The sequence below is a fragment of the Protopterus annectens genome, chromosome 1.part2, assembly GCF_019279795.1.
Source record: "Protopterus annectens isolate FY-2018-M chromosome 1.part2, PAN1.0, whole genome shotgun sequence".
Classification (NCBI taxonomy): Eukaryota; Metazoa; Chordata; order Ceratodontiformes; family Protopteridae; genus Protopterus; species Protopterus annectens.
Genome location: NC_056727.1, coordinates 395,757,806 through 395,783,407, shown reverse-complemented (window position 1 = coordinate 395,783,407; position 25,602 = coordinate 395,757,806). Strand labels below are relative to the sequence as shown.

The 25,602-nt window shown below is 37.8% G+C and overlaps 1 protein-coding gene across 1 annotated transcript in view; it reads right to left on the bottom strand.

Moving 5' to 3' along the window:
* Nucleotides 1-25,602, bottom strand: part of PLCB4 (phospholipase C beta 4) — a 1,792,792-nt gene that overhangs the window by 1,285,294 nt on the left and 481,896 nt on the right. Inside the window, exon 5 of the mRNA XM_044056592.1 lies at nucleotides 22,266-22,409. Within this exon, the coding sequence (XP_043912527.1) occupies nucleotides 22,266-22,409 (144 nt within the window). The remainder of the gene's footprint in view (nucleotides 1-22,265; nucleotides 22,410-25,602) is intronic.

Sequence of the window (25,602 nt, the reverse complement as noted above, 5' to 3'; positions counted from 1 at the left end):
TATTACTTGTATTGCACTGAATTCTTCAGCAAAGAAGTTGAGAGTTATAGTCCCTGGTGTTCTGCTAGTATTTATAAAACTCCCTGAAAGAGAAAACCATCCCTGAAAATTGGAAGCATCAGTTCTTCTTAAAATCTAAGGTATACACCGAGATCAGTTACTCAGGGCTGCTTATCTCTCTAGTGCTTAGCTTGCTTATGTTCATTATCAGCTTTAACCTCACAGGGTCATATCACAACCCTGTTATCAGGAAACTAATACATTTCCCCTTGTTTTTCCCCAACCAGCAGCAGCTTTTATGGGGTCCCCACATAGTCAGTGATGATTAATGGGGCCCCCTTGTAGCCATGGGTATTGCAGGTATCAAAAGCTAGCTACATTGTTAGTTTTAGCGGAAATAATGTCACCAGCAGGGTTTAACTAAGCCAGGGGCACTATGTCAGTGGTGAAATATTTAATGGAATTGTGAAAGCTGTTGCTTCATAAAACACTATTACTTTAACCAGAAATATGTTTGAATTTTAAAGGAGATATAAATAAGAGGTATTACCCACCTGGTTTATTAAATATACAAGATTTCTGTACAAGCTTTTTTTGGATTGACAGACATGTTACAAAATATCTAGATAACATAACTTGCTGTGGTTGGGGGGCTCCCAGCAACCGCAAGGGTTGGTCGGTAAAAGCCGGCTATGACTATTTACCTTGGAATCCCAAATTCAAATGAAAAATGAACAAGAAAATCCATTCACAACATATCTGCTTTTCAGACTGTACCCACAAATGGAAAGAACCCAAATCCAGTTGAACTACCCACAATGCAGTTGAGGATTCTCTGGCAATCCCACACTCCTCAAGCCAATATGGATTTCTCTCGCATGCATTCAGAGTCTCGCAAAAATCACATACCAGAAATCTTATGTGGAAATTATGTAGCTTAAACTATTCACTGTCTATACTGAAAACATTGGAAAGATGTTGGAATTCTGACCAGGAGACCAGCAGTTAAAACTGCATTCCTGCTACCAGTACGTCCCACCCCCAAATACTCCTTGGCCAGCCCTGCTTCTGGAATAACAGATCGCTCCTAACAGAAAGCAGTCACAGCATGCATGTATGGTCTGAATTCAGTTACACACACACACACACACACACACACACACACACACACACACACACACACACACACACACACACACACACACACACACCAAAAAATTCAGCTCAGTAGTAACATCCCCTTTGAAACTGTAGCCACATAGACAGTTAGAATACACAGACCAGAACTAACAAAGAGCTTTTGTAGCTGGCAGGTCCAGTGTGAGACTGCAGCCTTAATTTAGTAATAAATAATAAGCCAACTCAGCTTATTTCTGGCTCTTTACCTTGAAACACTATAAGCATAAGCCAAGCTTACTGTAAAGCTTGAGCTGGGCTTCACCCTGCTCTTGTTCACCATCTCTACTGTTGCGCGGTTGGTGCTATGCTTGGACTAAAACCAGGTCTCAGTCACAGCACACACATTGCTGTATTCTAGATGCAGGAGAACTTGAAGATCAGGCAATATGTTCCAGCAACTGATGTGATATAGAACATATTTGTTCAACGTGTCTGTGTACTGCATTCCTTAGTTAACTGTGCTGTAGGGCAACTTTTGCAGTGCAGGCCAGTGTTTTGGTTGACTACAGAGCAACATGTAGAATACAGCTATGTTGTTGCCATTGTGTGATGAAGGACTTTGTACAGTACATAAATGTGTGTGTGTGTGTGTGTGTGTGTGTGTGTGTGTGTGTGTGTGTGTGTGTGTGTGTATGTAAATACAAGTGAGTAGTGGCAAAGTAACCCCATTGAAGAATGTAGGGACAGAGCTCTCCATATAAGTGCTGTTAATTTAATAGTGTACATTGCTGCAGGTGGGGCTTCTTTGGGTTTTCTGTTTGTAGTGCTTATTTTCCAAAAGTAGTTTAATTACTGGTACTTAACTTTTATGATTGGTGGATGGAATTAATGCTCTCATGTGTGGTAATATAAACAGGTGAACTCCTTTTCGCGAAAGTGCATTTTCACAAAAATGCACTTTCGCGAAAAGGCAACTAAGCGAACAGCAATGAGGGCTGTTGCTTAGATTTCAGCATAGCGGGGATAAGGGAATATTCCTTTTTCCCCACTGTAGTGCGATCTCAGAGTGAGAATATGAAAGTAGCGGGGTGTGGGTGGTGCATCCCCCCATATGGAGGGTGAAGGGGGGCTTGCCCCCCTGCATAAATGTGGTTCGTGTTTTTTTTTTTTTTTTGGTTTATTTGTATTTTGCGAAAGTGCATTTTATAGATATGCATATCTACAGGGAAAATGTATGTAGAACAAAATGCAGTTTTTCTTTATTGAAACAATTGTCCTGCATGGACATCAGGGTGGATGAGAGTGTCTCCTGCAACAGCTGTGTGTAGAATAAAAATACTTGTATATCTACACACACACAGACACACACACACACACACACACACACACACACATATATATATATATATATATATATATATATATATATATATATATATATATACACACACACAATTACGCATTCATAAAAGTTATGATATATAAATATACATTCAGTCACAGAGAGGGCAGTTAACCTCCTGACATACACACACACACACACACACACACACACACACACACACACACACATACACACACACATACATACATACATACACACACACATGCACGCACACATATACAGATAGGCTTTTATTGTTGAAACTAGCACTGAGCCATGAAGCAAAGAAAACAAAAACTGGTCCCACATTCCCATCTTATGTAAACTCACAAATGAGTGTTAACAGTGGTGGAGGCACACCATTGTGTTTGTTACTCTATGCTGCAATAACTCTGCAGTCAATAAAATTAGTTCTATGGAGAAGAACATGCATATGAATTGTAGGGTCTATATCATATGAGCGAATCACATGAATTGCGAATGCTCATAATATCGAACATACCGGACCTCGATGTGCTTTTTCTGAGATCGCGGTACAGTGATGAATGGGATATTTGCCCTTTCCTCACTGTATTGCAATCTCAGAGTTGGAATATATATTTAGCAGTGCACAGCCCCCCACAATAGGAGGTTCGAGGTCCTGTACGTTGGATATTATGAGTGTTCGCAATTTGTGCAATTCACTCATATGATATAGACCCTGAATTGTATGTGTACCTATGTACGAATGTGTATCTCTCTCTCTAAATAAATTATAAAATTACCTTGCAACAAAAAAAATGATCTAAAAAGAAAAAGAACAAACAGTGTGAGCAGCAGCTTGTGACATTATGGATCATAAAAGGGAGTGAAGAAAAGCAGTAATCAGTTGATTCATAGCAGCAAAAATTATGAACGCAACACTACTGCTTCTGCACCTACACTTATATATCTCCAATTTGTCTTGTTAGGAACAGCAGTAAGGTGACACCCAGTGAGGGCTGCTTATTGTTTAGATTTTCTAAATGTTATTTGATCTGTACTTTGCGGACTGTTGGATGACACCGGATGTGTGGAGCAGAGGACAAAGACATGAAAAGAATAAACTGGCTAGTGCCATCTGGAGACAGCATTCTAAGCAGATACCTATATCTTAATTGCGAATGTCAGTAAATTAATTGCTCTCTCCGTGACTGAATGTAAGTCAGCTAAGTCCCTGAGTTAATTAATTGGGATTCTAGCTGTAATTAAGTGAACTGCATCACTGGTGTGCTTTTAAATTCTGAGCATTTCATAATGGGCACTTCCTGATAATTGAATGAATAGTAAATATAGGAATTTGTGCTGTGTTAATAAACCACATCAGAACCATTTCACAGAAAGGATAGAAATACAGACAAAGAGCACCAGCAGTGAGAAAAACAGTGGCAGAACTGCGTTGGAATTATGCCTTTTGGCTATGACTCTGGTCCGTGACAATAAAGGGTGGCATTTTTGATGCTTAATAGCAAGATAGTGTAATCTCTTACAGTTTTAGCTGAAGATTACTATTACCTCACACAGCTTCCTATATTTTAATGATACCTTTACTTAAATAGTTACATTTATGTGTGACTGGTAACTAATTTCTTGAAATTTCCATTTTAAGAGTTATTAAGGTATGAATGTAAAGGGCTGGAGGTGATTCAATTGATGTGTATCAAATGGTCCTCATCAGGGAGATGACTGAAATGTCTTTTCTGATTGTGGAGAAGTTGTCCACATGCTCTCATGCTGAAGACAGACTAAGTGTCCTGTAGTAATTGGGTAATGCATGTTTTAAAAGCAATACCAAGGCTGTTGTGAAGAATTGGAATGACCAGTAGTTGAACTGATGCATGGATGCATCTGCTATTGAGAATGCTGCTTAGTTGTCAAGAGGATAGTTCTGAGAGTGGTACTATAACTTCCGTCAATCTGGATTCAATATTGTTGCTTATGAGTTAAACTGTGATGAAAAACAGCTTGTATGAGAACCTATGGATTGCTCTAATCAGTCTTATTTTGCTGGATTAAAAAAAAACACCCTAACTAATATTATAGCTATAAAGATAAATACTAACAATCCAGTAACCACGTTACAATGATTGAAAGTGATCTGTAACAATGTAATGTTCTGGGAATCCTCATGATTACAGTAACTGCCTCTGTGGCACAGAGGGATTAAGTCATGAATACCAGGTTTGTCTAGTGACTGAACAATGGTGGAGCTGGCTAGGCAGGAAGAGAAAAGATGAGGCAAAGCCTGATATCTTTGGCGGGAAGGGTTACAGGCATAGTTTTTATGATGCACAATCTGCCTATAATCACTGCTGGAGACCAGATGAAATAGGCTTAGTGAATTCAATCCTAACCTGTTTTCTGATCTTGTCTCCTTTTTGTTTCTGTTTGTTCTGTTCATTTTACTAGTTGCTGCACTTGAAAAACACTAGCATAGAGCTGAATCTATTACTGTTTGTGAACTTTGGAGCTTGCAGTACAGTTAATCTTTTATCTAGAGATACCTAGCTGTTTTTTCATGGGAGGGGGTTTCAGTTTGGTCTGATCTGGCTAGAGTTACTGCTACAGGGCTCTGTTTTTTGATTGGATAATTTGTCTGGTTCCTGTTTCTCTGTCTTAAATAGCCAATGTTTAAACCAGTTAGTGCTTGTTTGCTCAAAGCTAAAGTGAGTTAGGCCTTCTGACCTTGCTCTGCTGTTTTACAAAAACTGCTGTGAGACTACAAAAGATAAGTGCTTATTTTCAACTGTTTTCCACACTTCCAAATAACTAAAACAATATTTGCTGTATATCTGTTTAAACTGTGCAAGGCTTAGTGAATTCAATCATTACCCTCTGTTCTGATCTTGTGTCCCCACCAACCTGCCCAACTGTTGTTGTGGTCAAAGCTTAGTGGCTTTTGAGTTGCCCGCCTCTACTATAAATTTGATATTGGACACTCCTCCCACTCCCATTGCATCAGCTCATTCTACTGAGTACAGTGAGATCAGTTGTGAAGGCCCACCCCTTTAGCTACTCACACTTGAATTATCTTCTGTCTCCTCACTTTCTACTAAAAAAATATTGTACCTTTTCCTACTTCATTTTGCTGCTTGTGCTTAGGTGTTCAACTGCATTTATTTTGCTGTATGTGTTACTGCTTGTCAGTAGCTTGTCACATTTGTTACTGCTTGTCCTTAGGCTTATTAAACCGATGACAGAATTCTGTTGAATTGCTGCTTTATTTGATCTGTTTTTTACTGTTGTGATTGTATCCTAATTTATCACATTTGCATTGTTTTAAAGCAATTTACTGATTAACTGCTTTTCATTTACTGTTTAACTGTATTTCATTGCTATTTACTGCAATTCATTACTGTTTAACTGCATTTTACTGCATTTCATTACTGTTTAACTGTATTTTTAAAACTGTGAGTTCTGTTTTTGTCTGTAAGTGGTCAATCTGTGCCTTTTGTGAGTTTTACTGTGTTCTTAACCCTTAAATTGAGTAGCATAGTCTAGATACAGGTTTGCTGCATCCAGAGCGTTTTTTTTTTTGCCTTCTGTGTTTCTGGCAGCCATCTTGTGTTGCCTTCTGTGGTTCTCAGAGCCATCTTGTGTTCGTGGGGTCCTATCTCCTCTGCTAGTGAGAGTAGCAGGGCTGCCTGTACCTTGTCTGGCACAAGCTGATTGGTAAAGAATGCAGGGACTAAAGACTGGCTAGATTTCTGTGTTACTATAATCTTCTATTTTTTTATGGCATTTAAACCCCACATTTGAACTGGTTTGGGCTTATTTTGGCATGCACTGCAGCTGCACTGTTTTTAACCCTTTTTGAGGTATTACAGCTACAAATGTTCCCTTAGTAGCATTTGTATGATCACGTAATAGTATTACTCTTAGACCTTCCCCCTTTACCCTCTTAGCTCTCTCTGGCCTCTCTCCCTCAGATTCTGACAAATATGTATGGACATTTTCCTACATTTTCTCCTGCCCATCTGGTCGATATGGACATTCTAAGACAGTGTAGCAACTGCCTCATGTACACGGACAGCCATCTACTACTACCACCTAGGAACACAATTTGCGAGAGATGTAATTGCATTAAGAACACTAAGGAAAATAAAGTCAGGGAAAGCAGCAGGCTCAGATGAGGTCACAGCAGATATGATAAAGATGCTGGGTGAGCTAGGGGAGAAATGGCTCCTGAGGGTAGTAATTGCAGTGTGGAGAGAAAGGTGTATCCCAGATGACAGGAGAATAAGCATACTCATGCCAGTGTACAAGAACAAAGAGGACATCCACAACTGTGGACAGTACAGAGGCATCAAACTCCTACCACATTGCATGAAAGTTCTGGAGAGGGTGATTGATAAACGGATATGCAGAATAGTAGAATGTAAGATGGGAGATGAACAGTTCGGATTCAGATCAGGATGCAGCACAATTGACCCGATGTTTGCATTGAGACAGATACTTGAGAAGAAACTAGAGAAGAGGAGAGAGTCAAACTGGGCTTTCCTAGACTTGGAGAAAGCATATGACAAGGTCCCAAGAAAGCTGATCTGGGCAGTACTGCGGTGGCTTGAACTCCCAGAAACATTGGTAGAATTAGTACAGGCTATGTACAAGGACCCAGTGACTCAAGTAAGAACAGTGTTTGGCCTCACTGAGGGGTTACCAGTGGGAGTGGGTGTACACCAGGGTTCAGCTCTGAGCCTACTGCTGTTCATACTGGTAATGGACTACATCAGCAAACAGGTTGGAGGGGTCAGAGCAACAAAGCTGCTGTATGCAGATGATGTGGCAGTACAGGCAGACTCTGATCTAGAACTTCAGCAAAGGATAGGAGAATGGAATGCAAATCTGAAGGCACATGGGATGAAACTAAGCACAGATAAGACAGTGGTAATGGCAGCAGATTGGGGAAATCAGAAGAAGCTGAGAATAGAGATAGATGGGAAGATAGTGGAACAGGTAAACAGCTTCAAGTATCTGGGAGGGGTGATTGAGGAGAAGGGTAGTCTGAATGAAGAGGTCAAAGCTAGAATCAGAGGGGCTGCAGCCAACTGGCATAGAGTATCAGGTGTAGTCTATGACAGAAGAATGCCAAAGAAGCTGAAAAGTAAGGTGTACAAGATAGCGGTGCGACCAGTACTACTGTATGGTACAGAAACCTGGGCAGTAAAGGCAGAACAGTTGAAGCTAGAGGTGATGGAAATGAAGTGCCTGAGAAAGGTGGTAGGATGCACACTGCGGGACAGGCGAAGAAATGAGGACATAAGAGCAGAAGCCAAAGTAGCTCCAATTGCAGAAAAGATTAAATAGAACAGATTATGATGGTATGGGCACACGTGTAGAAAAGCAGAAGACAATCTGGTGAGGGAGATTTGGGACAGACAGGAAGAAGGTAAAAGGAAGCAAGGGCATCCAGCAAAGAGGTGGATGGATTGTGTGAAAGAAGATCTGCGTCAGTCAGGCATGAGTGTTGAAGAAGGCAGGAGAGTGGCACTGAATCGAGAGAGTTGGCGACAGGTAATACGATACCCCGACCCCATGTAAATAGGAAAAAGGGGGATGATGATGATGATAATTGCATTAAGAACCTAGAGTCAATGCTCTCTCCCTCACAAGCCAGTATATGTGGCACTGAGAAGATTGTCAACACAAACACCACACCTCAAATACCACCCACACCTACACAACACACACCTACATATGTAGAGGTCCTCAACAAAAACATACCCAAACAAAAGAGCCCTCTGAGGTGAAAACACACGCGAGGACTCCACCACCCACCACACCACACACCACACATAGTCCACACACCTGTGTCTCACAGCCACTAAAGCCAAAGCATAAACCTAACATATCAGTCATAGGAGACTCCATTGTGAGGCACACAGATGTGCCGCTCAACAGGCTGGATAAGGAAAAAGTCATGGTTAGTTGTTTGTCAGGTGCCAGAATCCATCATATCACTCATGCACTCAACGCTCTGAACAACAGGTACTGTTATGACTCTGTCATTGTCTATGTTGGTGAGAATGACTTGAGACATACTACCCTGGACTATATAAAGACAGACATGATCAAGCTCACTGAATATGCTTCCCAGGCAGGTATGTTACTGGCCTTAAGCAGCATTCTACTGTCACTCAGAATGATGCCTCAATACAAACAGAAAATGATTAACTTTAATAATTGGCTTAGTTTCTGGTGTCATTCCAAGGGGATCCAGTATCTGACAGCCTGAGAAGACATGATTGACAAACCACAATGCTTTTCCAATGATGGCCTGCATCTGTCTCCCTTGGGCTTCAGGCTTCTGGCAAAGGCTCTTGCCTCCCCCATAGTGCCTTTCTTAGGCAATGCCATGAGGTCAAAACTACCAACATGAAAATGTCATCAAAACGCAAATTAAAGGTCATGCTGCTAAATGCTAGGAGTCTAAACATGAAACTGCTCTCATTGCAAGCATTCTTAACCCTGGAGGATGCTGACATTTGTGCAGTCACAGAAACCTGGTTCAAAGCTCCGGAGAGCACCCCAGCCATACCAAGTTACTCATCCTATCATACATTCAGACCCAAACTGTGGGCAGCAAAGCACAAGGAGGTGGAGTTGAAATATATATAAAAGACATACACACCTCCAAGCTGGTCAAACAGTATGATGCACAGGAGACACTCCAGGTACAGTTAACCATTGACAAGACCCCTATTCAAATCATAGCTAGCTACAGGCGCCGAACTTTGACTCAAGATGCTCACTCCACCTATCTGGACCTATTCGAATCTATCAAGATTCAACCCTTTACCCTGATCCTGGGTGACTTTAACTATCCAACAATAGATTGGAAGAACTACTCATGTCAAAACAGAAATTTCCAGAGATTCCTTGATTTCATCAATACAAACGCTTTTGACCAGCTGGTCAAAACCCCCACAGAGGTGAAAATATCTTGGACTTGGTATTAACCAACATGAGTAATCACTGCAGCATCCCTAAAGTGTAATCATCTCTGGTAAGATATGACCACAAAGCATCATTTTCAAAGTCACCATCTACCCCAACCCCCCCCCCCCCCAACTAGGGTCAAACAAAAAAATTGCTCCAAAGCTGATTACAACCTCCTGAGAGAAGGTATAAACAGCTTCACAGCACCCTTCCCCTCCATAGGAACTGGCATATATGTCCAAACTGACAGCAAAGTACTATACAAGCATTTATACAACTGCATGGAATCAGGAATACCCAACAGGATGAAATCCTCCTCCTCAAGGAAACCTATCTGGTGGACATTTGCAAAAAATAAACTGTATAATAAAAGGAAACAAAATTGCTGTCCAGGACCAAGAAGGAGCAGGTGCCTAATTGGAAGCAATCTCTCCTTAGCCTCAACAAGCAAATAAGAGCACTAGTGAAATCCTCCAAAACAAACTTTGAGTCCAAACTGGTCATATCTACTAAAGACAATCATAAAGCCTTCTTCACATATGTCCACAACCTGAAAGGATGCAATCAGATCTGCTCAGAACTGGCTGTCAAGGACACCACATACACAAACGCAGTAGATATAGCTGACCTACTGGCAGACTGGTTCAGTGAAACCTCTAAATGACTTCCAGAAAGGAAACATTGAAGGATCAGATGAGATGGTGGAGTGCAGGGACTAAAAGTGGAGGTGTCTTGATTTACATCAAAAATAAATATACATCAAGGCTGGTCAAACAGAATGATGCATTTGAACTTCTCCATGTTCAAATCACCACAGGCAAAATACGGTATCACTTCCTTGTAAGCTATAGGTGACCCTCTATGACCCAGGAAATCCTTAACATGTATTAAACTTATTGGAGATACTCACCATCCAATCCAATACTATATTCATGGCTGAATTTAATCATTGCACTATTAATTGGGAATTATATATGATGACAAACATTCAGGCACAGATATTCCAGACACTCCATAGTGTAATGTCTTCTCTGGTAAGATCAAACCACACAATAGTCTCCTCTGAAGTAAAAATAAAACCCAGAATCCCAGCTAACCCTGAACCATTCAGGAACTACATAAGGCTAATTTTCTGCTATTAAATGATAACCTAGCAACATTTCAAGCCCCTTTAAATTAGGAGAACACTACTGCCTATGCAGAACTGTTAACAGAAACCCTGTACAAACATATTATTAGGTGCACAGTGGTAGATGTACCCACCAGGAATAAGTACAGAACTAACTCAAAAAACAAGCCACCCTGGTGGAATAACAGCATGAATAGGCAGTATAACATAAGGAAGAAAATCACGGAAAATATTAGGAGGTGTAGCCCTCAGAAGGATAAAAGCACTCTCATCAAACAAAACAAGCAACTCAGAGGACAATACCTAACCAGGCACATTCAACAACTGGAACATCCATAGAAGTTCCTCACTAAAATAATACAGGGCATAAGTAACATATCCTGTGCAGACCACCTCAAAGACATATCTCTGTATTCTATGTCTTACAGGCTGTTGACTGGAGATCTATGCCTGGTATACAAGTCACTGCCAGACCCCACACTAATGGACCTCCTGCATATTGGCAAAGTAAACAGCACCACAACTACCTGTTCTAAAGTCTTAAACCTTGTCTGTGCTATAAATAAGAGCTTTTGGAGAGATAGGTATGTATCACCAAGACTACCCCATTCTCTGGAACAGGCTCCCCATCCATGCAAAGCAGAGTTCCTCCATAACTTAACTGGACAACTGGATGGGGAACCAGAAATTTACACCTGGTTTAGAACCTATGTCTCTAATGGACTCAGACAGCCTGTAAATGGTTTATCTGCTAGGCCTCTGCTTGTAAATGTTTAATCTCCTAAACCCCTGCTTACATTAGGAAGGATACTAGGACTTGGGATGCATAGCTAGGCTTAAAAGGGACCCAGTGGTTGTTAGCCTACTACATATCTATGCACCTGTGACTATCACCCTCAGTTTAATATATCTGGTTCAATTTGTTTTTATTCAAGATAGTAGACTCTCAAGGACAATACGCAGAGAATGTGTACGTTGACATAATATGCTTTAAAACCACACTTTGTAACTTTGGTACCAAGCCTACATTTGTATTGACGTATGGACTTTCTGTGGGAGACAGTAGCTGGGTTTGTTTTTTATAGGACCCTATGGATGTTTTGGAAGCATTATGCTGTTGCTCAGTGCTTTGTTGTAGGCTGGCTGCGGATCTTCCAGGTTCTCATCTGGTGAGGAACCAGCTAGAGGATCCTACCGGGGTGGCCATTATCCTCATGTTTGTTACATAATTAGGCCTGGTACAGTGTTGAAGGATGTAGCAATGGTTGGACTCCAGTACAGGCATAGCTCTGAATGAATCAGGGGCAAAACTCAGCAGATTCCAAAATAATCAGGGACAATGAGGACACTTAATATAAGATAATGACAGAATAACAGAATGTGAATTAATGTAGATTTTCTGAAGTCAAATAAGTCTATAACTCTAATTATTCTCAACATTTAAATATTTATCAAGTTTAATTCATTACCCTTTCTACAAAAGTCACCAGTTTTAGGAGGGATTAAGAAGGACAGAACTAAAATTTGAGTCAAAATCAAGGACAGTGAAGAGGTGTATCAGATACAGCTTTATGCATTTGATAGCTACTGACCATTACTTCCCCAGTAGTGTTGATACTTGGAGTGTAGAGGCACATGCCTTCTTTTACAGTTTTTTCTGAGAACGTACAGCTCAGAAAATACATACATGTTCTTAATGTACATCAGACCCATTTCCCACCTTTGCAGAGAAGTTCCCATTTGGTGTAAAGGGATTTCCATGAAAATACATTGGAATATATACTCCTAAGCATACTATATTGCTGGTCGTAATGAACTTACATCAAGAGTTTTGTGCTGTCTTTTAGAACTGACTTTGTTTTTCTTGCATGCATTACAAACCCTTTCTGGCAGAACAGCAAATCTTGCTGATGATACTGTAACCTTGCAACTGTATGTGTGTGTGTGTGTGTGTGTGTGTGTGTGTGTGTGTGTGTGTGTGTGTGTGTGTGTGTGTATATATATATATATATATATATATGGCTTCACTATACAATCTCAAAATACTGAAATGTCGAATTTCGGTATTTCGAGACTGAATAGTGGAAAACCCACATACATGAAAACCCATAATCACGACTACCACAACTGCGACCATTCACACGCATGCAAACCAGCACATAATTATGCACATATGCACCTACCTAACTAAACAAACATAACAACAAACCCACATAACCTACCTATAAGCACGGGGTACAAGCCACCCTGCACCCCCCCACTTACATATTCTAACTCCGAGGTCGCACTAAACACACAAACACACAAAAAACACCACTGCACACACTAAAATCCCTACCCAGTATCCTCAAACACACAACACTTACCTGAAACCTCAGATAAATCCACAAACCGCACCACATGTCATGAATGCGACACCACAATAGGGGCAGATTCGATATTTGCAGATTCGACACTTCCACATTCAGCATAGTGCAGTTTCGGGTAACTGCACTTTCCACTATTCATCGAGATTGTCTAGTGTATCTATAGATATATATATAGTTATGTATATACATACATACATACATACATACACACACACAAACACACACACACATATATATATATATATATATATCTTAGAGAGTTTTATATATATATATATATATATATATATATATATATATATATGTATATATATATATATATATATATATATATATATATATATATATATATACTTGACTGGAAGACTATTTTGGGCTCGGAAGTTAGGTGCTTCTTCTACTGAAGCATTTCTTTCTCAACTTGCATTTTCAGGGTCAGGTTTTCCAGATTTTCAATTGTATTCTATCTATTTCTACTAAAGGCAACATTTTTGACATGACTGAGGCTCTACTGTTAGGGGAAGAAATTAAACTTTGGACATATTTTTTACCTTCTGATGCATTCTGGTGTACCTAACTTTACTGTAGTATAAGAAGTGCTGCAGTTACACTCAGGCAGGCTTATTATGCACCAAGAAGGTGCTTAACAAAGTTTTGTTAATCACTCCTCATTGCTGTTAAGCTCTAGATTCTCACTGGAGTATTAACATCAGTCATCTGGTAGAAAGCCATGCAGCACTCCAGTCAAACTTACTTTAAGAATTTATTCAGACTATTTTAAAATAATAAAAAAGTGTTTAACAGCTTCCTGCCATTGTTCTATGTTAACTGCTATTTGTGTGCAGAAGTTGTGCTACATCTTGCAAACTACAGAACACTTAGGACTACCATACTTTATTCCTTTTCCTTTTGTAATAAATGGCAACAGGTAACGCTCCATGATGCATTACAGACAATTAGGATTAGGTTTCTCTGATTACAGCCCAGCTTCTTATGCGTTCTTAACATGGAGGCCAAGATTCTTATTTCAAGCTTTGCTGTTAATGTACATTTCTTGTCATCTATGTCTTGAACACATAATCAGTTAATCATAGTTGGAGACTCAATAATACTGATCCTCTCTGTACTCATATAATCTAAAAATGCTTTGTTAAACAACATCTTATATGTAGACTCCTTCCATCATTTACTACCATTAGGCAAGCATCTTCCTACACATTTCATATGATGTATGCATTGTTGGACAAATCTGAACAGGTTGATTTGATACAGGTTTTTCAGACAGACTTACAGGGATAGTGGTGTGGTGATCTATAAACTCAGTAGGATATAGGTGATGTTCATGAACCTTTGTGGAAATACAGCATTTCAGCTCTGAGGAAGGATTTCCCCTAAACTCCTTCTTTACTGGAATCATAAGTTACATTTTCTGACTGATAGGTGGACTGGCTGTAAGGCCCTTTTCAGCCACAGTTTGCTGGTGGTCTACAACATTCTACTGCCTGGTATCTGCAGATTAGTCTCAACTTTGTCTTTGTGTATAGAGATGTTGTTAGGGAAAGATGTAGGCATAGATCACCAGTCTTCATCCAATGGAGAAACACTTTGAACAGATTTTATCAGTGTAACAGTATGAATAGCCCTGCCAGCTGCTGAAAAAGCAGGTGAGAGGAATGTCTGACTGAAAGGTCTTCAATAATTTCATTTTAATGCTAGGTATGTTTTAGTGGTGATTTAATGAAGTGGTTTCACTTTGGACAGGTTATGGATCCAAGCACACCACGTCCATTATTGGAGAGTTTATGGAAAATGCCACTTCAACATCATCTTCATGTTTACCGAAGTGCTTATTGAACTAAATGCTGTATAATCATAGGTAGTACCACAATGTAGAGTAAATAGAATACGAAAATGTACCTATAAAATGAACTAAACATGTATATCAAATTAATTAATAAATAAATAAATAGTCAAACGAAATGTAAGATGGAGTTCAAAATCTTCAAATGTAATGCTTTTGAGATTAATATATCCCACACAAGCCAGATGCATAATCTGATTGGTCTAATAAGACGATAGCAGGATCTTGAAATGACAGCAACAAAAGTTGCAAGACATCAGTGCAGGCAAGCTGGGGATGTTAGTTAGTGAATTGCAGTGGGTCATGCCTCAGAACAATTTCAGTCTTAAAAGCAATTAAAGCATGTTGTATTACATGTGCTCCCTACTCTTAAAACACTTGTTTGTAGCATACATCTCAAATTGCAGACATCAAAAATCTGGACAAAGGCTCTTGAAAATTACGTATATCTGGCTAAAAATCTTGATACTTAATTAGTGTGAAATTTGCAAATCTATTACCATAACTCTTCCCACTTCCTGTAGGATTGTAGCATATCACTACTTGGAAACACAAGTTTAAAAAACGGGGGTAAAATGATGCAAGAAATGTGTGGAATAATCATGGCTTATTCATATTCACCAGGTATGTGAACTGGTGCCATTTTCAATCACAACCTGGACCACAAGGAAAGGGCAAATAAAATATATATGGACTAGTAAGTGTAGTCAGTCTCTCACTGTGTCTTTGGAAGGTGATAGGAAGCTGGGGTACAAACAAAACAAATGTAGACTTGAGGAGAAACTTCAGAACTCCACACAGACAGTGGATGGGGGTCAGAACTAAACCTCAGACCCTGGAGCTTTGTGAAAGAGATCTTAACATAGAGCCACATCCTCCTCCTCTAATAAGAGATAATGATGTAATTCATTATTTTGTGAACATTATGAAGATATATGAACAAGGATGCAGTTACACATAACAGATGCTTACAAGCAGCACCACCTAATACCTCACAGAGTTTCTCAACCTCTTCCTCCACTAAAAGTTTGAAGCCATACTCAGTCCAGATAAATGTCCTCTTCATGGCTACAATTCATTTCTGCTAATTTTCAATTATGCTTTTAAGAACTAGTACTTAAACTAATAATTCAATGGAAAATAGCACTTTGGTGAAACTCTTTTATGCATCCACCAAAAATAATTAAATCTTCTAGAACAATTTTGAATTATTAGATGGAGGAACTATTTTACAATGAAAATATAAAAATATATACTACTAATAAAACAAAAACACCAAGCCCAAATTAGACAATTTATTCAAAGTAAAATAATAAAAACAAGTCAAGCAGAGATAAGCTTTCATCACAGTCAACTTCATTAGATCTAAAAGACCAAAAGACATCCACAGTTAATCAACCAATCATGTTCTTTATTTTAAAACACTTTTTGTAGACGTGCTGTCATTTAACCCTAGTGGTGTAACTGTACTCAGTATTACCTTCCAGTTTTAACACTTTCATTTCCATGATTATTTTAATGTCCACATGTCTCTTATTGTATAGTACATTTTCAATTGCTTGAAATTTGAAAATATGTTTAACATTCCCTCTTTTGTTTATGCAATGCATTTGTGTCTACTTCCATTGGGGTGTGAAGGCCCTTTCCTTGTAGAATCAAGCCTTTGAACACCCAGGAGAGTCCATTATTTTCCTGTAATGCCCACCTTGTTGGGCATTATTGTTTTTATATCATAAAGTCAGACAATAAGAATTTCAGCATGAGAACTCTAGCCAAAATAGCCCAGTGGTTAACTCAAGAGGACATTTCAAATTGTGAAAACACTTTGAAGAATGTTTAAACCCTTAACAGGGCTTGTTACTGAAATACACATATAGCTTTGTTCGAATAGAGGTATATTCCATTGCAATGTATAATTCTTTATCCAGGTCAGCAATTGATAGGTCACTGATTGATTAAAGAGTAAAACACCTAACACTAATTCTTTATTTCAGTCAGGTGACTTAATTTAACATGAAAAGGAGACAGAAAGTGAACCAGTCTAGACAGTGACACTGCTACAATCTCAATAAGGAAATTGGGATGTTAGGGAGCTAATGGCTCTGCTGGACAGAGGCACAGGGAACTAATCTAAGGGGGTGGCGAAAGCCAACACATTCTGGCTAGGCTTATAAATGTCCTTGGGCAGATAGCCTAGTACTTACCTATGAACCTATAAAGAAAGCCCCAATAAGATAAATGAAACAAAACTAACAAAACAAAATCATCCACTGGTAAGGCAAACAAAAAAGAAATGAGCACAAAGATTCAATGGCTTTATTAGCGATTTCATCCATGCAGGACTTCATCAGAATAAAACCATGAAAACAGAATGAAACTTTATATATAATGCATAAACCAAATTGCAAACTCCATACATTATTATGTTACTGCTAATACAACTAAACCAATTACTTTAAAGTGTAAGTGCTCCAAAAATATTTAAAATACTTTCATAAAAATCATTTAATACAAATACTGTTGTTTAACCCAGGAAACTTGTCAGACTGCATTTTTCAGCTATCACAATGTTTCTTTCCTTAGCAGCTGTTTTCTAAAACAACCTCCCCTACAGTCTTTAGGTAAATGTTCTAAAACAGAAAAACAAAACTTTCTGAAAGAAGTGAAAGCTAAAGTGTGCTTATAGAGGGCACTATTCACGCCCTTAACTGTAACTGCATACAAATGTTCCCTGATCCTCTTTGATTATTTTGTTGTGGTCATCCCAATATAAAAAGTATCACAGTGGGAACAGACAGCAATATAGATCAGACCCATGGAATTGCAGTCATAATATGCATTAATTTTAATACTTATTTGGATGTGTGCTAAAGAGATTGAAGGACCTTCCAAAATAAAATTACAGGCATTACAAAATCCACACCTGTACATACGCCAACTTGGTTGGTTTGTACTACAGGCTTCTTGTTACTATCATTTTCAAGATATTGTTTAATGGACCTGGATCTCTTACAAACAAACTTATAAGAGGGACCAATGGCCTTAAAAACTTCAGGGTTCCCATTGAAAATTTTCCATTTATGGCTAATAATATCTCTGATGTTGCCATCATCAAAAGTCATTTGTAAAAGGAAACTGCTGTTAAATCTACTGCTAGTACTACTCTCAACTTTATTAGGCCTTCCTCCTACCTACCTACTACTATAATCAATGAACAAGACATTTAATTTCTTTAAGGGGGTAGAGCGACAATGGAGCTATTTGTCTTGGGGAAGCAGATAAAAGGAGTGGCTTTGATCCAGTGTGAGCAACCCAGAGCTTAGTTTTCAAATTCATGATGGAAAGTTGAAGAACAGTTCGAGAAATTTGCTCAAAATGTTTTAAATATGGAGGCTCATTTTCTGATGCCTGTAGCAAACAGTTAGTCAGTGAAGTATCCATAGAGCTACCCATGTCCCAGAAGACACTTCCAAAAGCAGCAGCAGATGAACAAGCTTTATCTCTGTCTGTCTATCTATCTATCTATCTATCTATCTATCTATCTATCTATCTATCTATCTATCTATCTATTTTACTTATTAACCATGATTTTTACATTTTCAGTGAAGTCCTGTGGAGAAAAACTACAAATATATGTAAAATGCACAATTCAATATAATAAAGCATAAGTATATGAGCTGCATTACTGTACATATACAGATCATAATATAAATATAGCTAAGCTAATGCCTATTTACTAATAAATAACGATGAAGTTAACAACACATATGCAAAACTAACTGTGCTAACATGCTTTATATCAACTAAAACACATTGTGCTATACAAGAAATGAAAATATGAATATAATAAAGTAATGCAAGTTCCAGGCTTAAATATGAGACACTAGTGTGCGACCCTCAGATCTGTGCTCACTAGTGTGTGACTCCCAGATTTTGCATTTAAAGACTGAGAGTACAATATCATGATTTCTTTTCCCCCTAAGATACAATAAGCTTAGAGTTAGTATATGTAAGTAGCAGTGCTTTGTGGGAGCAGGATGCCTTCTTACAAAAATGATATTTTCAATGTCTCATACTGGTTACACTTGCTTCTCTTTAAGTCATTCTACTACTTTAGGGTTGTCTTATGAGTGTTGGTCACAAAAACATCAACAATTATGTCATTCAGCCAAGTAAAGCACATGTAGAAACATCACTGCACAAGTATTATATCACACTAAATGCTTTTCTCTTATTTGGACCAATGCTTTTTTAATGTGTAGCTAAATGCATGACTTTTTGAAAGATTGTTCTACAGCTTGCCTACATAGATGAAGTAAGCATCTCCATAATTATTTACATATATGCATATGGGTGCGTGTGTGACAATCAGTACATCACAGCACTTGCTGATTCTTACAACTTAATATGTTGTCCAGTCCTGGACAGCTGAGTTTGTAATATTATTTTGGGAGGTAAAACATGGAGGAAAGGCAGTGTTCATAGTCAAGCCAAGTTTGAGTATGGAACATTCTGATAGGCTGTTTGATGAGATCTTATTTGTAGCAGTTTCTAGTATGTCATCATGAGATGTGTAGACGGTAACCTCTCCTAAATACTAAAGATATCAACTAAAACAATGAGTGCCAATACTCAAGATATGGAAGATTGTTAAGAAAACTAGCAAATTACTCAAACAATATCAAGAACTAAAAAAGTACTGCATTTTTGAAAATATTCAGTGAATGGCGTAATAACAGATTGTGGCCTTATATCACAGTGAAACTGCAAACTAAGTAAAATACTGAAATGTCTTTTCATTTGAGACATACTTATGGCACTGGAATGTTCTTTCTATTTAGTCATTAACTAGAAATGCCAAATATAAATCGGAAAAATATCTTGTTGTCAAATATCTTATTTATTTAATTATTGCATTTGTTGACAAGGAAATTCTGACTGGGCACAGAGTCTGTTTTTCAGTAGAAGTCTGGAGACAAACGCTCCAAATGATAAAAATTTATACACAGTGTAGAAAAAAAAATTTACAAGTGTATACATAGCCTACACATTACTGCAGAAAAAACCCCAGCATTTACTAAGTGTAAACAAAGGCTAATGAATAATCACATTCTGCAAAAGTTTATACATGGTATAGAAAAGTCATTCAATAGTATTTTGAAAAGTCTGCAGAGTAATGGAGTCACTGCAGATAGTACAATAAGGCAAGGATACAGATTATTGCTTTGAGCAAAGGAAGATGATGAGCATAATTCAATTTACAAGACAGAAATTTCAGTGGACTAGAAGCATTGTATACTTCAGTAAGCAGTTTGATAATAACGATGTAGAACAAACATAAAGTTGCAGAAATGCAGCACCTTTTATACTTTTCTTGCTAGTCAACAGCTGGTGTAGTAGCCTAAAGAGGGATCAAAAAGAAGAAAGACTAGAAGCGACTGAAAGTATGAAGAAGGAGGAGACTAAGGAGAAAAGAAGGTTCTATAGGCAAATGTAAGAAGGATAAGTGAATTGGAAAGTGGGGGGTGGTAGTAGTCAATTATGGTGAGTGGGCAAGAGTACAGAGAAAAAGGGTCGTAGAAAGAGATGAGAGAGAAGTAGCGGAAGGGTAGGATGAAATGTAGAATGATGGCTTAGTCTAGGGGCACTTAGTAAGCGTTAGTGCTGGGGCAGAGCCACAACTTCTACAGCTTGGCTTCAGCTTCTTTTTAAAATGTTTGAGATGTTGCTTTGCTTTTAGAGAGAAAGGTATGATGTTTCAAGTTTTGGTGACATAGTTTGATAATAGATTGTCACCAGATGTGTTGTTGGATTTAGTGACTTGGAGGAGTAGCATTTGGGTTGAGTAAAGGCATCTATTTTGTTTGTATGCCTGGCTAAGAGCTGACAGAGATGGACAGTTTATGCCTAGATTTATAGATGAGGTTATGAGAAGTCACAAGCTGGGAGTAATAGACAGTAAGTGGGGTCGTTCCAGTCAGTTTATATCTTTGAGTGCTACACATGATGGTATTTTTTTGTTGATAATTTACTACAAACTTTGCTAATCTGTGATAACATTTTTGAGCATGAGACCTGAGAGACTTGTAAACTGGTAAGAACAGGGGCTGAGAAGAGAAGTATTGGGAGCAGTAAGGTAGAGGCTAAGTGTTTTCTGGTTTGGTCAGTGAGAACATTTTTGACTCTATATAGGGAACTCAATTTCTAGTGAGTTTACTGTACGTTGCATGTGGTACTCCTATTTTAAACTATTGTCAGTTCCTATATTTATGCTTATAATTCTACCTTTATATTCTGAAAGAGCAGGATTTAACATATGCATATAAAATATTTAGTGATTCTACCATGTATCACTGGAAAGAAAATATGCCATGTGGTCCAATATCCTGTAAGTATTTTACACAGCTTGAAATAGATATCGGTGAAGCTGGCTGCAAGTGGCTGGTACCCAACTCTTCATTCTGACATCTTGATATACAAAACACCATGCACTCTGCCAAGTCTTTTTACAGCACCAGCACAATCAGCAATGCAGGATGCACATGGTGATAAATGGGACTAGACCGTGTAGTCGGTATCATCTGGATCTCCAGGTCAATGGTGCTGATACATTTGTGCCTGTCAGGTATGTGCCTCACTTATTTAGCTAAGGTAATTTGATACTGTCTGTTTGAAGGTTTGAAGGACTGACAGAACACTAGTAAATGTTACCCTCTAAAAGTAAGAATAATGCACAGCAGTCTTATAACAGACACACTAAATGCAATACACGTTCCGAGAACATGTGTGTGATTTTCATACTCACAACATATTACAAAGAGATAGCATATCACTCGCTGATAACAAGTAATACCAAATATGACAACTCATAGTATTCACTTCAGAGAACACCTCTGTCATAATGTGCCATAACCTGCTGTCTGTATAACATTTACAGTCAATGGTACTATTCCAGCACAGGCTTGCAGGTGGTGTGATGCATATTCTCCAGGGGATGTGAGGTTGACAGTATGACTGGGTCGTTTCTTCTCTACAGCTATCTTGGGGCATGGGAGATGGTGCAGACACACAATAAAAATCATATCAAGCACCAAGTCACTCAGAACAAGAAGCAACTTGACATTTATTACACACTTTCTGGAATTCACAATTTAAATCTATCTTATCACTCCGTTCTACAGTGATATATAACTACATACATACAGAATGACACCAACAAACACAAACAAAGAAATTAATACGGCTAAAGTGTTTAGACTGCTGTCTGCTGTTTTACAAATGTTATGTAACTAGCATGAGTATGTAATATAAGCTGCACTGTTAGTGCTTCTATTTTTATTGGCCAGCTATTAGTTTCATGCATTTTTATCTGGTACATGAAAGAACAGCAGATGTGAGATATCCCATAATACTCCAACAGAGTCTCAGTATTGCATGTAAGCTTACCTTAGCTGTTTCTACACTGTCTGCTATCATGGAAATGAAGTTGATATTTACGAGGTCAGCACCACTGCATACACAAACTATCTTTCCTTCCAGTTCATTTTCCAGTTTGCCAACAGCTTCCAAAGCACTCAAAATTTTGGGATCCTTGCATAATAAAATAGAGAAGGAAGATGCATTTCAGTTGGATTACACTTTGTTGGTTTGGTGTTTGTTGGTTGTGACTAACCATACATTGCTAATTCTTGTGAGCATTGCTAACAATAAACCAAGACACATTCAGATACAAATCACATTATTATATGCATGATAGTTGAGCAGATGCTGAAAAATTAGCAACATAAACGTATTTCCAAATATTTCAGTAATTCAGAAGTAAATGGAATTGCTATTAACCAAGTCACATAATATGTGTGTAACTGTAGGTAAGTGCTAAAAACTTGTTCAGAAGTTCTCCTTAAAGAACATATTGATCTGTGTATTAGCATTAATAAATTTAACATCATTAAACAACATTCCAGGAAATTGTTTATCCAGGCTGTAGCTCTTTATCCATAGCAGTTCAAAACTGAAATCAGTTTGTTATATCTACTAAATCAGAAGTATTTCATATTCATTGGCTCTCCAGTCATTTAAACAAACATAGCTTACCTCTCAAAACAGCACCCCTTCTTTGGTGCAATTTTTAAATGAATATATTTTAAATCAGCTGCAGTAGATAACATAATTATATGAACAAACATGAAAACAAAATGAAAAAGACCATACAGACATATAACTATATTTCTTATACATAAATATTTTACAACTTATTATGGTAATGACACAACAATGGAGCCATTTTATAATTGTTAATAATATTTTCAACCAATCATATATTTACAATTAATAACAGTGGTGAAAACTAACAATTCCAGCATTGTCCGACCTCATAAAATTAGTCTTTTGAAGCTTATAAATTTGAATAAAAAGTAACCAATATTTCTAACACATTATGGAATTTGAATTGGAATATAAATAATTACAAATTAAATTTCTGTCATATTAGAATTTGAAAGATTCTTTGCTAATAATCTTCTGCATATGATTTTTTTATTAGATTTTTGCAGAATTTTGCAGGCTTTTATATATTCAATTGGTATATGTTAAGAAATAATCCAAATTATGGAATTTAGATCAGTCCAATTTTAGTGATAAAAGAAGTTGCTAACATAAAGTACAAGCATTACAATCCTTGTGTCCTTTATCTTTACATTTTAGAGGGATATGTAATATTGTAAATTCCCAGTTTAGTATTTCAGTATAGCTATCAAGATTTATAAATTTATTCTATATGGATATCCCAAAAGATTTTGTATTTGGATCTTTCCAAATTGTATGTAGAATATCTGATATATCTGATATGTCTGTATTATAAGTATTGCATTTAATGAGCTGTTTGGAAATTTTATGTATCAAAAACTGCTGAAAAGAAAGTTGGATATACTGTATGCAAAATTTAAAACTGAAAGAAGTAGTCATAAAAGTTTCATCAGTTAGATATAAACAACATCACAACTTCACTGGATTGTTAAAATCACAATTAGAACCACCCAGCTATGATTATTACATAAAAAAAAATCTTTGACCATTCCAATAAATATAGTAATTCAAGCATTTTATAGGTATCCTTGTTTTAAGATACAGTCATTCAACATATTTATTTTGTGGTATTTAAAGACACCTACCACTGAAATTCCTTGTCTCTAATCTGTCTTGATTATCATTTCTAATGTCACTTTCTTATAATGCAATACATAGAACAAAAACTTCTATATTTGGTGCTCACTAATATATGTCTCCAAAAAGAATTCAGCATGTTTGTCTTAGAAATTGAATAATTATGCTCATAAATACATACTCATAAGGCTCCATGTTTTCCCAACATAAAATTCCTCACAACTGCTGCACACTTCTGTGCATACTACATAACTTGTACTTCTTCTTCTTTTTTTTTTGGTTAGAAAGGGCCACAGCGGATCACCTTGTCCGCACATTGATTCCGGGCTTCCCAACCTTCACACACACACACACACACCACACTACATTTAGGTATCCACCTGGTGTCAATCCACCTGAAGCATGATGTTGGGGAAACCCGGAAACGGAGCACCCGCAGAAACCCAGGGAGCCACAGGGAGGACGAGAAGACTCGATCAGGCAGAAGCCGGGATCGAACCGGGAAGAACCTGCTGTGTGGGGGGCATGCTAACCACTGCACCACCGTGGCCGCCCACTACATAACTTGTACTACAGAAAAAAAAGGAAAATTGATTTTTCAGAACAATGTTGTAATAGTGTGGGCTATCTCCTACATATTTATATTGGAAACAATGCCTACACTTAAAACTGCCATTCTTAGAGTCCCACTCCCTATAGTCAATGCGGTGTTTAAAAATCTGTTTAAAGCTGCATCCCTTTTTTCATACCAAACAATGGTTTGTTGCCTGACTTGCATACAAGTTTCCCTTTCTCACACAAATGTGATTTGATATTATGTGCATCTACTCAGGATATTAAAACATAGCCCACCCTTTATATTTTCTATTTTCTGTATTGTTGTCTGTCTCTGGTGAGATCATATTATCCAATGCTGTTTTTGTTCCTTTTTCTGTTATTGCTTTCAGATAATTATGACAAAGAATTTTTTTTTCAAAATATTAATTTTGTTATTCACTACTGGAGACAAAGCCAGAGAGGCAAGAGTACGTTGGTTTTGACATGTGCAGAGGAGGGATGCTGGGTATATTGGGAAAAATATGCTAAGGATGGAGCTGCCAGGTAAGAGGAAAAGAGGAAGGCCTAAGATAAGCTTTGTTGATGTGGTGAGAGAGGACATGCAGGTGGTTGGTGTGACAGAGCAAGATGCAGATGACAGGAAGAAATGGAAACAGATGATCTGCTGTGGCAACCCCTAACGGGAGCAGCTGAAAAAAAAAGAAGGAGTTATTCACTACTTCCATATCTGTAGTTAAATTCATAATTTTCTTAGCCTGGTTATAAACTATACTATATTTTAAAGTTAAGGAATGCATGCTGTAATAATGTAAAATACTGCTACAGGAAATATTTTTGTAACCTGCTTAGCCTAAAAAATGATTTTTTTAGCAACTGGAGAACTTATTAATTTTTGAAAATTCTGTAGTATTTCTGGGCCTGTCTATGAACAGATTTAGCTGATCCTTGTGTTCTGTACTCAGAATTTTTAACTAAAAACATTGTATAGTATAGACACGTAAATGTTATATGGTATGCAGCCTACACCAGTGGCATGTGGCTATTCTCTCTTTGAATCACAAGT